This window comes from Gracilinanus agilis, chromosome 4 (assembly GCF_016433145.1).
Source record: "Gracilinanus agilis isolate LMUSP501 chromosome 4, AgileGrace, whole genome shotgun sequence".
Lineage (NCBI taxonomy): Eukaryota > Metazoa > Chordata > Mammalia > Didelphimorphia > Didelphidae > Gracilinanus > Gracilinanus agilis.
In genome coordinates this window covers 493,745,060-493,759,280 of record NC_058133.1, presented here as the reverse complement: position 1 = coordinate 493,759,280, position 14,221 = coordinate 493,745,060, and the positions used below count along the sequence as shown (strand labels likewise).

The window sequence follows — 14,221 nt, the reverse complement described above, 5'->3', positions numbered from 1 at the left end:
AGGCAAGGAGGTGGGACCTAAGCTGCGCCTTTGTGGGGCCGGAATAAGAAGTAAAAAGAACAATTCATGTGTATATAATGCTTTACAGTTTACAAAGCCCTTTACAGCTACCGACTCATTTGACCTTCCCAAGTGGAAAAAGCCAGAAGTCCTGGGTTCAAATCCTGCCTTGGATACTTCATACCTGTGAGACCTCGGGTGAATCACTTAGCAAGCTGGGTTCCCTTTTCTCTTTGGTCAGTGTAATGAGGGGTTTGGACTCAGTGGGCCTCTGAAGCCCCTTCAGCTCTAGATCTATGATCCTAAGAGTACTCTGAAGTATTATGTTATCATAATTATTATACTATAAGATGATAATCCCCATTTTACAGATTAGGAAACTGAGGTTCAGAGAGGATCGCAGAAGTGGTCAGGGTCCAAGACCGTGAGCTGGAGTCAGAATGAATGATTCAGCTCTTCCCGGGGCCCCTTCCCCAGGGCAGTGGGAGGGAGCTGGGGCTGTCATTCTGATGTCCAGGCATAGAGTGGGCATCCTGGGCACGCCGCCAGTTCACACCATCTCCCTCCCACTGAGAAGCTTCCCTGCTTCCTGGCCGCCCTCCCCAGGGCTTCAGCTGGTGTTGGCAGGGAGATGGGGGAGCCCGCCGCAGAAAGCTCTGATCCCGCCCGCTCCCCTGCTTGTTCATTCTCTGAGCATCCTTGGGAGAGGTGTGTGGGTGGGTTTGCTCTCTTCTCCTCCCTCCTTCTTCTTCTCATTCCCCTCCAGGGTGAGACCAGCTGCTGGATTTTTTTTTTCACTTGTTCCTTTGGTTGCTCTAAATCCAAGCAGCAGATTTCTCCTCTGGGGGGACGAGGGCTCTGAGGAGAGGCTGCCTGGGGCTGGGGGGGCTGGATAGGAGTTTGAGGTCTCTCCTGGGAACAGGGAAGCGGAGCTTTCAGCCTTGGTGGAATGGGGTAGGTAGTGAGCAGATAGGGAAAGGGCTGGGGGGGGGCCCCATCTTTGCCTCAGAGCAGAGGTCTGACGGCCCCCAGCGAGAGGCTCTACGCACAGATTTCAAGGGGTCGAGGAACTTGGATGGGGAAAAAATGGCCGCTTGGCCCCTACTGACGTCCCAGTGGAATTGAGCGTTTCTGGCAATTATTTAAAACCATCGTTCTGAGGAGAGGTCCGCGGGCTTCGCCGGTTCGTCCGAGTCAGACAGGGAGGACCGAACCTGCCTCAGGACCCAAAGAAGGTGAAGAGCCCTTGTTTTTAGTAAAGGATCTTACCAAACATCCTGTCCCCCAGCTAAGTGCGGTACCCAGTGTCGACACCAGCAGCGAGCCTCAGAGGCCTCCTTCCTGCTACAGACCCAGTAACCCTTGGCTGTTCTGAGCCCACCCGCAGCCAGGCCTCTCTGGGCCAAAGGTGGCAAGGCGAGGGGGCTGAGGCTCAGCGCAAGTCTGCCAGGGAGCCGGGAAGGTAGACTGAGGCAGCGATTCATCCGCTTTCTTAAAACAGGGCAGATCTGAGAGAAACGGAATGATCGTCCAGGTTCCAGTATCCAAGCCGGGCTTGTTCTCTTCCTACAGCTGGAGGGAACTGTAGAAGGCATGAAGTTCACCCTCCCGTTTCACAGAATTATCCGAGGTCCCATACATTTTATCTGGCACGGCTGGAGTTGAACTCGGGTCCCCTGACTTCAAGGCCGGTGCTGATTCTTCCTAACTACATCCTTAGCTCGCTTTAGGCAGAGCCGCTTAGAGGATGCTGTAGGTGAGGGGTCCCAGGCAGCTATCTCTCCTCTCCCTGACTGGCTGGGAGGGAGCCATGCTGGAGGGAGCCCTCTGCACCCCCTCTCCCAGTCCTCGACTGCCTGCCGAAGCCTTACGGTAGTCAGGGCTGGGCTCACTCTGGGAGAACCCAACAATTAGTCTGTCCCTGGCTGAATGAACCAGGAACCCGAGACATACCTCACCAGCTTGGAAAGGCTGCTGCCCCTCACCTCGATTCCTCCCTTTACTCCCACAGGACTTGGGCATGGAGTCGACATCCCTGGATGACGTCCTCTACCGCTATGCCAGCTTTCGGAACCTGGTGGACCCCATCACGCACGACCTCATCATCAGCCTGGCCCGCTACGTGCATTGCCCCAAGCCAGTAGGTTACATTGTCTCTTGGGGTGGCTAAATTGTGGGGGGAGGCATGGGGTTGTTTGGGTTTTTCTTTTCACTGAGATATTCAGTGATGGAAGATGGAGCCCATCTGGTATACCCCAGGAGAATGATAGGACCATAGCTCTAGAGCTGAAAGGGGCCCTGGAGGCTCTCTTGTCCAACCGCTTCCCATTTTATAGATGAAGAAACTGAGGCCCAGAGACTTTAAATGACTTATAGGACCATAGTTCTAAAGCTGGAAGGACCCCCATTTGCCATATTGTCCAACCCCTTCATTTTACAGATGGGGAACCTGATGTCACTTATCAAGGTCACAGAGGTAGTAAGCACCAAAAGTTGAATTCGAACCCAGATCCCTTGGCTCTCAAGCCAGAGTGCTCTTTATTCTCCCTCCTCACCCTGGGAGCTAGGGATGTAGGGTACGTTGACCCAGAGAAGCCTGGCTGAGAAATCTGTACCCATTCCAGCTGTCCTAAGGCTTAGAGCCTGGGGAAGAGAGCAGACCATTTCCCAGACAAGAGCTGTGGGAAGTTGAGGGTTTAAAGACATGGATGGGGTCTAGCTTAGGCCAGCAGCTAAGTCTCAAAGCATTTCCCAGCTTCTGGAAATAGCCTTTGCCCGCTGGGAGGTTCCAAAAGTTGTAGGGCCTGAAAGAGGAGCAGAGGAAGACATCTGCCCTTTTCCCTTGTGGCTGCTGGGGACTGCTCCGGACTCTTTGTCTCCGTCTCAGCAGCCCCTCGTCACCAGTGGGGAGTCCTCTCCGCCCAAGAGAGGATGGAGGGAAGCCGTGGGAACTGGGAACTGGACTCGCCCTGCCTGATAAAGTGGGCTTTGTTTCCGCGGCTCTGAGGAGGCGCTGTGCTTGGCGGGTTGGGCTCCCTCCTCTGAAAATTTCCCAGCCCCCTTTCTCCTCTCCCCTTCTCTTCCAGAAGGGAATTGCCCACAGCCACCCAAAGAAGCAGCTTCTCGTTGGGGAAAGGAGGAATGCCAATACAAATGGGTTCCTACGTTCTCCTTGGGGTAGGGGAATCCCGCTGGGCTTGGCGTCAGAGAACCTGGCATCTGCTCCCAGATTTGCTGTTCTGATGTTGAGCAATTATTTATCTTCTCTGGGCCTCAGTTTCCTAATTGGGAATTTATTTTTTTTGTTTGTTTTTAATGATTTTTCCATGGTTCCATGATTCATGTTCTTTCTCTCCCTTCTTCCTCCCCTTCCTCATGGAGCTAACAAGCAATTCCTCAGTTTCTTCATTAGTAAAAAAGGTCAAAAGGCTTCTGAGGTGTTTTCCAGCTCTAAGCCTTTGGTCCTAGAAATTTCTAAATGACTCTCTCCAGGCCTCAGTGTCCTCCTTTGTGGATGAAGGGATGGGGCAGCTAGGTGGCTCAGTAGAGAGAGCTTCAGGCCTGGAGTTGGGAGGACCTGAGTTCAAATTTGACCTCAGAGGGGCAGCTGGGGTAGCTTAGTGGATTGAGAGCCAGGCCTAGAGACGGGAGGTCCTAGGTTCAAATCCGGCCTCAGACACTTCCCAGCTGTGTGACCCTGGGCAAGTCACTTGACCCCCATTGCCCACCCTTACCACTCTTCCACCTAGAAGCCGATACACAGAAGTTAAGGGTTTAAAAAATAAATAAATAAATAAATAAATAAAAATTGGGAAAAAAAATTGAACTCAGACACTTAGTTTCATGTCTGTAAGTCACTTAATCCTGTTTGCCTGGCCCTTGTCCTTAAGGCAATCCCTTAAGCCACCACCATGTTCTCCATGTGCCCCTCTGGTACAAGGCAAGGTTTTCCTTTTCCCATGAAAGCAGGAAATGGCTCCTCCAGAGGACACTGGAGACAGAGAGCTGATCAAAAGCTTTCCCAGAGAATAGTTAGTGGCTCTGTCAATAGAGAGCCAGGCCTAGAGACAGGAGATCCTGGGTTCAAATTTGATCTCAGAAATTTTCTAGCAATGTGACCCTGGGTAAGTCACTTAAGCCCAATTGCCTGGCCTTTACCACTCTTCTGTCTTAGAACCAGTCCTTACTGGTTCTAAGTATTAGAACAGTATGAATTCCAAGACAGAAGGTAAGGGTTAATAAATTAAAAAGAGCCTTCCCATAGACTTCTTTCCTGTTCTCTGTCCTAAGGAACAAGGGACAAATTGTCTTAGCTTGCTCGTGGGGCTGAAGGAAGGAGATCCCCAATACCCATAGTTCCCAGCTGGGAGAGAGAGAGAAGAGAGAGGAGGTGGCGGGGAGGGAAGAGAGAGAGAGAGGTGGGAAGAGGGAAAGAGAGAGAGAGAGAGAGAGAGAGAGAGAGAGAGAGAGAGAGAGAGAGAGAGAGAGAGAGAGAGAGAGAGAGAGATGGATGAGACTTGGCAAGCGGTTAGCAAGAAGGACTCCTGGCCCATATAAGAAGCATTCTTCTGTCTCCAGGACTTGTTTTTAATTAACTGGAGGAGTGAGGAGTGAGAGTTGAGTGGCGTACAGTAGTAGGCGGCTGGGAGGTGATCAAACGATAATAATGACTGGCTCCTGGTGACAGGGCTGGGAAGGGAAGGGATTCGACTGGACTGTCTCTGGGTCCCTTCTGGTTCTCACATTCCCTCTGATAGGAGGGGGTGTTTTGCCTGGAGAAGAAGAGACACAAGGAAGACTTTATAACTGCCTTCAGGTATTAGAAGGGCTATCATTTGAGGCAGAGATTCAACTTGTTCTACTCAGCCCCAGAGGGCAGAACTCAGATGGCTGGAAGTTGCCAGAGGCAGGTTTAGGGCTTTGGTGTCAGAAAGGCTTCCTAACAATCTGAACTGTCCTAAAGTGAGTTGGGCTGCTCTGGAAGGGAGTGAGTTCCCCTTTACTATAAAGCTTGAAGCAAAGGCTGGCTAAGCAATTCATGTGTGTGTGAGGAGGTAAGGAGAAAGTGAAAAAATGAGTTTAAAAATATTTTTATTGAGGCAGCTAAGTGTGGATAAAGCACTAGGCCCAGAGTTGGGAGGATCTAGGTTCAGATTTGGCCTCAGACACTTCCTCGCTGTGTGACCCTGAGCAAGTCACTTAACCTCCATCGCCTAAGCCTAACTACTCTTCTGCCTTGGGACCAATACCTAGTATGAAACCAAAGATAGAAGGTAAGGGCTTAAAAATATTTTTTTGGTAACTTTCGTTTTATATCACCTATATTTCCCAATATATCTCTTGCCACTCCCCTTCCACAAGAACTATCCCTTCTAACAAAGTGGGGAAAATCAATAAAACTAGCCAAGGCATCAAATAAGTCTAACATTATATACAGAGTTTTACACCCAGAGTCCCATTCCTCTGAAAAAAGAAAGGAAACCTTCTCACCTCTTTTCTTTGGGAATGAAACAATTATTGTAATTGCACAGCCTTCACTTTTATTTATTTTGTTGTTAATGACTCTTTTTATCTACATTGTTGTGTTCATTCCCGATCTGACTGACTTGTACTTTGCATCAGTTCACACAAATCTTCCTGTGCTTTTCTGAATTCATCACATATTTTTTTCTTCTTTTTTTTTTTTTTAAAGCCCTTACCTTCTGTCTTAGAATTAATACTAAGCATCACTTCTAAGGCAGAAGAACTGTAAGGGCTAAGCAAGTGGGGTTAAGTGACTTGCCCAGGGTCACACAATGAGACCATATCTGAGGCAAGATTTAAACCCAGGACCTCCCATCTCCAGGTCTGAATTTCTACCCACCGAACTCCCTAGCTGTGCCATGTACATTGTTTCTTGGAGCACAGTAATAACATTGCTTCATGTGCCACTATTGTTCAGCTATGTCCCATGTAATGTGCCATCTACTCTGTTTCCTCTTCTTTACTACTATGAAAAGCACTATTATAGGTTTTTTTTTTTTTGACATATGCGGGGCCTTTCTTTTTTTTCCCCATTGACCTCTTCAGTGTAAATGCCCTGCAATGAAAAATCTCTGTACCAGATGATATGGACACTTTTATTAGCATCATTCCAAATTGCTATTGGTTGAATCGGTTTGCAGAGTGGCACATAGTGGGAACTTAAATGTTTCTTTTTTTTTAACCCTTACTTTCCATCTTGGAGTTAATACTAAATATTGGTTCCAAGGAGGAAGAGCAGTAAGGTCTAGGCAACGGGGATTAAGCGATTCACCCAGAGTCACACAGTTAGGCAGTATCTGAGGCCAGATTTGATCTCAGGACCTCCTGTCTTTAGACCTGGGTCACAATTTGCTGAGTCAGCTAGCTGCCCCCAACAAAAATGCTTCTTGGCATGGCTTAATGAGCCCATCTTCCCTCAGCCCTTCTAATATTAACCAACCCTACATTTTACCATTGATAATTTTCTTTGAAATAAAAACTCAGAGTTCTTATACTTACATTTCTCATATTAGTTATTTGGAGCATACTTTCATATAATTAATAGTTTGTTTTTTTCAGAACTGTTTGTCCATGGCCTTTGATCATTAATCTATTGGGCAATGGCTTTTGATCTTATTCAGTTGTGTTAGTTTCTTGTATGTATTGGGTATCAAACCCTTATGAGAAATAGTTCATGCCATAGTTTTCTTCCTAATCAACTGCTTCTTGTCTTATTCTATCTGCATTCATTTTGTTCATGCAAAAACCCTTGAATTCCAGGTAATTTGAATTGCCTGTTTTATCCTTTTGATCAATTGTATCCCTTTTTTTAAAAAAATAAAACCCTTACCTTCCATCTTAGAATCAATACTGTGATTAGTTCTAAGGCAGAAGAGCGGTAAGAGCTAGGCAATGGGGATTAAGCTATTCACCCAGGGTCACACAGCTAGGAAGTATCTGAGGCCAGATTTGCACCCAGGACCTCCTGTCTCTAGGCCTGGCTCTCGATCCACTGAACTACCCAGCTGCCCCCAATTTTATCTTTTTTGGTTAAGAATTCAGCTTCCCACTCCCCAGCCACACTTGTGAAAGGTCTGATTCAAATCTCTTGAAATTTTTTAAAATACCCATATCTTTAATATTTGGGTCGATGATACATCTTGAGCTTATTGTGATGAATTCTATAGGATATTGACAGTCTCAGCCTAATTTCTGCTAAATGGCTTTTCAGTTTTCCCAGCAGTTCTTGTCAAAGTTCTCTCCCCCAATTGACTCATTTTCTCAGATTTACCACTCCCTGGATTATCTTCAATTGTTTGAGTCTTCCTCGTCTAGTCCATTCCACTGAACTACTCTCTTCCCATTTTTTAATGAGTCCCTGTTTTGTTTTGTTTTTAAGTTACGACTTTTTTAGTTGGGGGAGGCGGTGTAGACTTTACAGAATTATATTTGAATGAGCTTCCCTCTATGCATTATGAACATTTATTCCCAACTAGCTAAAAAGATGCAATTTAATTGGAGAGACAGAAGAAGTCATAATCTATCAAGTTCCTTAATGGCAAAGACCGTCGAATGAGGGCAAACCTACTGACAACCCCCATCCTTTCCAGGACTTAGAGTGTGTGGGGACCTTTGGAGAAAGATGCAGGCGTTTTCATGACCCCCTTCCATAATCTGCCTGGTCTGAGCCCTCAAATAAGCACATGGAAATTTCAAAAGGAGTTTCGGGGAGGCTGGGAGTTTGGCTGGCGGAATTTGAAGCGCCATTGCCCGAGGACCAGAAATTCCTGGCCTCGAATGGCGATCCTGACTTCCTGGGGGACTTCGGGCGAGTCTCAGCCCAATCCTTTGGATGTTCACGGCTTCGCCCTATAATTGGAGATGTGGAAATGTCTTGTTTTGTTTTGGGTCGAGGAGGAGGGGAACGTTCTTGGTCCCTGAGATCAGATGGGGGTGGCCAGCCCAAGATCGTGCTGGGGGGCTGGGGGGGAGCCTTGGGGTTAGATTAGGAAGGAGGAACTTTGCACCGAATGTCTCTCCTCTTCCCTCCCTGCCCTTGGGAGAGAAGGAGGGGGAAGGAGAGTAATCAGCACCTGCTCCATCCAGATTACTGAGCTCCGTGCGGGGAAGAGATAGGAAGATGAATCAGACAAGGCGATAAAGCTGACAGCACTGCAGGGAAGACGAAGCCTAATTGATCCTGGCCTTTATCTCTCCCCTTCCCACTGACGGAGATCAGAGAGATCAGACGATGGGATCACAAATTCCGAGATGAAAGTGGCCTCAGAGGCCGTCCAGTCCAAGTATCTCATTTTACAGATGAGGATACAGAGGCCGGGGAGGCCAAGGGACTGCTCAGGGTCACACAGGTAGGGAGTGACAGAGGTGGGATCTGAACCCAGACCCTCAGACTCCAAGCCCAGCCTTCTCTTCCTCCCCACCCCTCCATCCGGCTTCCCTGTACCGAAGGGATCTTAGATTTAGAAGCAGGAGGGGGCCTCGGCTATCCTATAGAGTAGATGTTCTCAAAGGAGGCTCTGGGGGTCCCAAGGGCCCTGGGACCCCTTGCAGGGGGGTCTATGAGGTCAAAACTATTTCCCAATAATGCTAAGATGCTTTAATTTCTAACATGGTTAATAGAAATGGACAGAACCCAAATAAACAAAAACTGTTTTTGGCAGGGGGGGGGTCCTCAGTAATTTTTTTTATTTAAACCCTTAACTTCTGTGTATCGGCTCCTCGGTGGAAGAGTGGTAAGGGTGGGCCATGGGGGTCAAGTGACTTGCCCAGGGTCACACAGCTGGGAAGTGGCTGAGGCCAGATTTGAACCTAGGACCTCCTGTCTCTAGGCCTGGCTCTCAATCCACTGAGCTACCCAGCTGCCCCCTCAGTAATTTTTAGGAGTGTGAAGGGGTCCTGAGAACCACTGACCTAGACAAAGGTCCTCAGAGGAAACTGAGGCCCCGGAGAGTGGAAGTGTCTGTCCCAAGGCCACTTACTTAATGGGTTGGATGAGATGGCATCTGCGGTCCTTCCCAGGTCCAGGCCTCTGGTCTAGTGGGAGACGTGAGAAGACAAGAGATGGAAAAAGCAGGACTTGGCTTTCTTTAGCTCATGCCCTCCCTTGGCGGCATCCCCGATTCCAGTGATTTGCTGAGAAGTGGGGCCTAATTGATCTAATGAGGACTAATCAGGTGAATTGGGTGGGAGCGGAGAAGGCTGATCTTGGCAAGGCGAGCCTTGTTAGCCGGCTCCTAGGGAGGGAGCCGGGAGGAAGGCTGCCCCTGGGAGGGAGTGAGGAGAGCTGGGGGAGCAGAGGGGCATCGTGGAACCACGGAAAGGGCACTGGCCCGCCCTGGAGGCCGAGAACTGGGCTCCAGTCCTGCCTGGGAAGCTTCCCCGTGTATGGAACCCTGGAAAGATGACTTTATTTCCCCGGACCTCCGTTGTCTCAACTGTTAAATGAGATAAGTCAGACTGGAATCGCCTGGGAGATCCCTTCCAAATTTAGATCTGTTGAGCCTGTGATCCTAGGAAAGGGCCCGAGGGGTCTGTGACCACCCAGAAAAGAATAAGCTAGAATATAAGCTCCCTGAGGGCAGGGATCATTTCATGTGCCTGGCACTGTGCTGGGCGCTGAGGCTGCAAAAAGAGGCAAAAGAAGGTTCTTGTCCTCCAAGAGCTTACAATCCAGTAAGGGGTGGGTAGCTGGGTGGCTCAGCGAATAGAGTGCAGACCTAGAGAGAGGAGGCCCTGAGTTCAAATCTGGCCTCAGACACTTCCCAGCTGTGTGACCCTGGGCAAGTCACTTAACCCCCATTGCTTAGCCCTGACCACTCTTCTGCTGTAGAAAACAATACAAGTATTGATTCTAAGAAGGAAGGTAAGAATTTAAAAACAAAACACAACAAACAATCAATCCAATGGGGAAACAATGTGCAAACATATATACAGAGCAAACTATATACACAATCAATAGGAAATAAGGGGGTTGGGGGGAAGGCTTCCTGTAGGAGGTGGGATTTTCGTTGAAACTTGAAGGAAGTCAGTAGCTGCAGCAGAGGAGGAAGAGTGTTCCAGGTATGAGGGGCAGCCAGAGAGAAGACCCAGAATGGAGAGATGGAGGGTCACTGGATCAGTGCTGGTGGGATTGGGGGATCAGCGGGCTGAACAGAGGAATCGGACTCGCCTGATGCCGCAGGAGAGGCCTGGGTTAGAGTTGAAGGTCTTTCTGGCCGTCAGGGCTGTGAGACGTGGGAATCAATCACCGAGAGAAGGGGCAGCCGGGTGGCTCAGAGGATTAAGAGCCAGGCCTAGAGATGGGAGGTTCCGGATTCAAATGTGACCTCAGACTCTTTCTAGCTGGGTGACCCTGGGCAAGTCACTCAACCCGGTTTGCCCAGCCCTTGCTCTTTTATCTTAGAATTGTTACTAAGACTGGAAAGTTAGAGTTTCAAAAAAGAAATTCCCAAGGATGGAGAATAGAGGTCTGTGGGCTCCTGGAGCAGAGAACTAGAAGGAACCTCAGAACTCCCCCTCGCTCATCTTATAGGTGAGGAAGCCAAGGCTGGAGAAGAGACTTGTCCAAGGTCACACAAACGATAGGTATCAGAGGCAGGATTTGGAGTCAAGCTTTTGGCCCCATATTTGGGGCAGGGGAGTAGGGGATGGTGGGTGGGCGTATGTACATGTATGCACCCATACATAAATGCATGTGGGGTAGGAGAAGCTGGAGAGATTGGCCCAGAGCTCCCCACAACCAGGGACACCTGAGGCAAAGCAGCATCCTCGGGGAGCAGGTGGGGAATCACCCCACAGGAAGGATGTGTTTTCTCCGGAGTAATTGTCTGGAGTGCTTGCCGCTTTTAATCAGAGCAAATTTACTGCCTGGAAAGGGAGCAGATTGAATCTCTTCTCTCTCTCCGGCTTGTTTTCCTTGTCAAACTCGACGCCAAGAACATGTGTAGGATGATACCTCTGCTCTCTCTTCAGGCTTTTCCAGAGGCTGGGTGTGGGGTTCCTGGGCAGCAAGGGATCCTCGGGGCCTTTGGCCTGGGTCCGTTAGGACAGGACAAGGAAAGGGCCCTGGCTCTGGGGTCCAAGAGCCTGGGTTCAAATCTTGACTCAAATGCTTGTTTCCTGTGTGACCCTGGGTGCGAGTCACTCCATCTTCTCAGGCCTTAATTCCCTCCTCTGTAAAATAAGGAAGTTGGATCAGATGGCTTCTGAGGTCCTCCCAGCCTTAGATCTCCATCCTTGATTTTCTTCTGGCTAACCTGTGTGTCCTTGAGGGAGCCTCGGTCTCCCTCTTCTGTAAAATGGCCAGGGAAAGGCTTGGAAAGCAGCTTTGATGCAATGGAAAGAGTCCTGGATTAGGGCCTGACTTTGAATCCTGTTTCTGTTGATTCTTTCCTGTGTGACTTTGGGCAAATCCTTTAACCTCAGTTTCCCCATCTATAAAAAAACAAACAAACGAAGAGTTAGACCAGGGGTCGGCAACATACAACTCTTGAGCCATATCTGACGCCACCTCCCGATGGGCCAGTCCGGGCAGAGCCCCAGGATGTGCCCCAGGGGGCCCTTCCGCCCCTGCCCCATATTCCAGCGCCTTCCACCTCCATCCTTCTCCTTCCGCAGGCCAAAAAGGTTGCCGACCGTTGATAGACTGTGGTCTTGAAGATCCTTTCCAGCTCTAGTTCTATGGCCCTTTGGCCTGATGATCTTTAAAAAACAATTATTTATTTTTTAAACCACTGAACTGCCTAAACAACAAAAGACTCTTATAACACCCTGTAGAGCGAATAAATATAAATAGTGGTTAAATGTATCTCTAGACAAAGAAGTAAAATACAAAGTATTTATGCATGTGTCCTTGTCTTCTCCATTAGAACATAAATTCCTTCCGGGGAGGGATCGTTTCATTCTTTGTACTTGTGTCCCCAGTGCCAGCACAGGACCTTGAATACAGAAAGTGATTAATAAGTGCTTGTCGGTTAATTGATTGACCCCAGGGGGGAGGATCCCTGCCTCCTGAGAGATTTCAGCAGAGTTGGGTGGGATCTCCAAGGCCATTTTATCCAGCCCTCATCTTTTTTTGTTGTTTGGTCATTTCAGTTGTGTCCGACTCTTCCTGGCCCCATTTGGGGTTTTCCTGGCAGAGATGCTGGAGCAAGTTTGCTATTTCTTTCTCCAGCTAATTATACAGATGAGGAAATTGAGACAGTTAAGTGACTTACCCAGGGTCACACAGCTAGTAAGTGTTTGAGGAAATGGGGGCCGAGGAAGGGGAAGGGATGAGCCCAGAAGTGGGGTTCATACTTGGGTCCCCCATCTCCAACGTCCCACATTGTCTCCCCATCATCAGGGGAAGTCCGCAGGCTCCAACTGAAGGACAGAAGGTATAAGGCGTACTTCGTACTTCGGTTAGAGGCATCAGCTTGAGCGAGGAGGTCCAAGGCCATCTCTGGCAGTTAGGAACTGCTTGACCCAGGGGAAGTTGATTCATTCCCCAAGACTCAGTTTCCCCACCTGCAAAATAAAGCTGATAATGCTCGCACTCTCTCGCCCACAGGGTTGAGCTGAGGAAAGGGGCTTGCGAACTCTGGAGTGCTCTAGAAATGGGAGCTATAATTATCTACATTATCCTTAGAGTTCCGGAGGTACTTCCTCGCAGGCAGGAATGCCACAAGGGAGGTGGTGGGATGATGAGTTCATCTAGGGACACCTCAGGGTTCAGAGGATGGCAGGGTAGCCTAGCACAGGAAGCCTGACATAGGGCGGGACTGGAGGGCAGGTGAGAGGTTAGGGCAGGAGTTGGGGTTGAGCCTGAGGAGAGGAAATCCCTCGAGAACATTCCCCGGGTTTTTCATTCCTGGTGAATCAGGCTCCCTTGGGCTGTGCTGTTCATCTTCTCTGGGTCCATCACCCTCTCTGTTTTGGGGCTGGGGAGCAGATGCCCATGTTTTTCCCTGGCAAGAAAAGGGGCCTTGGAGGCAGGGTGAAAATGATCAATTTAAAGTCAGAGGACTGCAGTTTGGATCTCAGCTCTCCCATGATGAGCAATTCCCTGCTGAGATTCCTTTTCTCTAGTCAAAGGTGTGGGACTGGAGGATCACTACAGTCCTGAGCTGTTATGATCTGAGGCAAAGTGATGCAATGCAAAGAACCCTGGCCCCAGGGTCTGGAGTTCCAATCCTGAAGCTGTTCCTTCTTATCCAGGTGACTTAATTTCACTTAATTTCTCCAGTGCTCAGTTCCCTCGCCTGTAAAATGAAGGAGTTGGACCAGATAGCCTCTAATAGCCCTTCTGCCTCTGACTTGATGACCCTGCTTAACTACCTGGTGACCTCAGGCTAGTCACTTGGCCCAGGTTCAAATACTGTCTGGAAAATTTACCTTTGTGTGTGAGACCTTGGACAAGTCACTTAACATCCCTATTTCCAAATAAGGAAACTTTACTTGAAGATAGTCCCTACCTTGACTGTTGCCTTAAAGGGTGACTCCCATGAACTCCCATTTGGAGGCAGTTGGGGAAGGGTACTCTGGGGAGCTTGGGGGTTTGAATAAAGGACTTCCCCAAATCACCTAGACTCTGTCCTGGATATTTCAATGAATCCAAGACCAACCAATGCCCCATGTCCCACAGGTATCATTAATGGGGAGAGAATAGGGCTGCCCTCCCTCCAGCCCACCACATGTCATCCACTGGACCTAGGGTGACTGCCCCAAGATGGAGACATCCTGTCCTTGGGAGAGTAGCGGGGCTGGGGAGGGAGGCCAAAGGCACCGGAGGAGAGAGAGTTCAACCGCCAGCTCAGCCCAGACGCTTTGGGCTCTCCCTGAACGAAGGCCAAGATGTCCTCTGGCTAGTTTGCTCTTGACCCAGATCTGGGTTGGTCCTTCCCTGAGCCTTGGCAGGTTGACTAATTTCCTCTTGCCAATATGGATCCCTTTGCCAGTTTGGATTGGCAATGTGTTTCCCCTGTTACTGGAAGGCATGGTCAGCTGCTACATGTGGTTTCCCTTGGATTTGAAACACAAACCAAAAAAACCTCCTCTCCACTACCTCTTCCTTCCCCACCCCCGTCTGTCCTTCCTTCCTCCCTCCCTTCCTCCCTTCCTCCCCTCCTTTCTTCCTTCCTTCCTTTCTCCTTTCTTTCTTCCTCTTTCTTTCTTTCCTTTTCTCTTTCCTTCTCGCTTTCATTTTTTCTTTCTCTCT

General features: G+C 49.1%; 1 protein-coding gene across 1 annotated transcript in view; it reads left to right on the top strand.

Moving 5' to 3' along the window:
• The window catches only part of LRRC75A (leucine rich repeat containing 75A), a 101,510-nt gene that overhangs the window by 50,662 nt on the left and 36,627 nt on the right, over positions 1–14,221 (top strand). Inside the window, exon 2 of the mRNA XM_044675612.1 lies at positions 2,012–2,140. Within this exon, the coding sequence (XP_044531547.1) occupies positions 2,012–2,140 (129 nt within the window). The remainder of the gene's footprint in view (positions 1–2,011; positions 2,141–14,221) is intronic.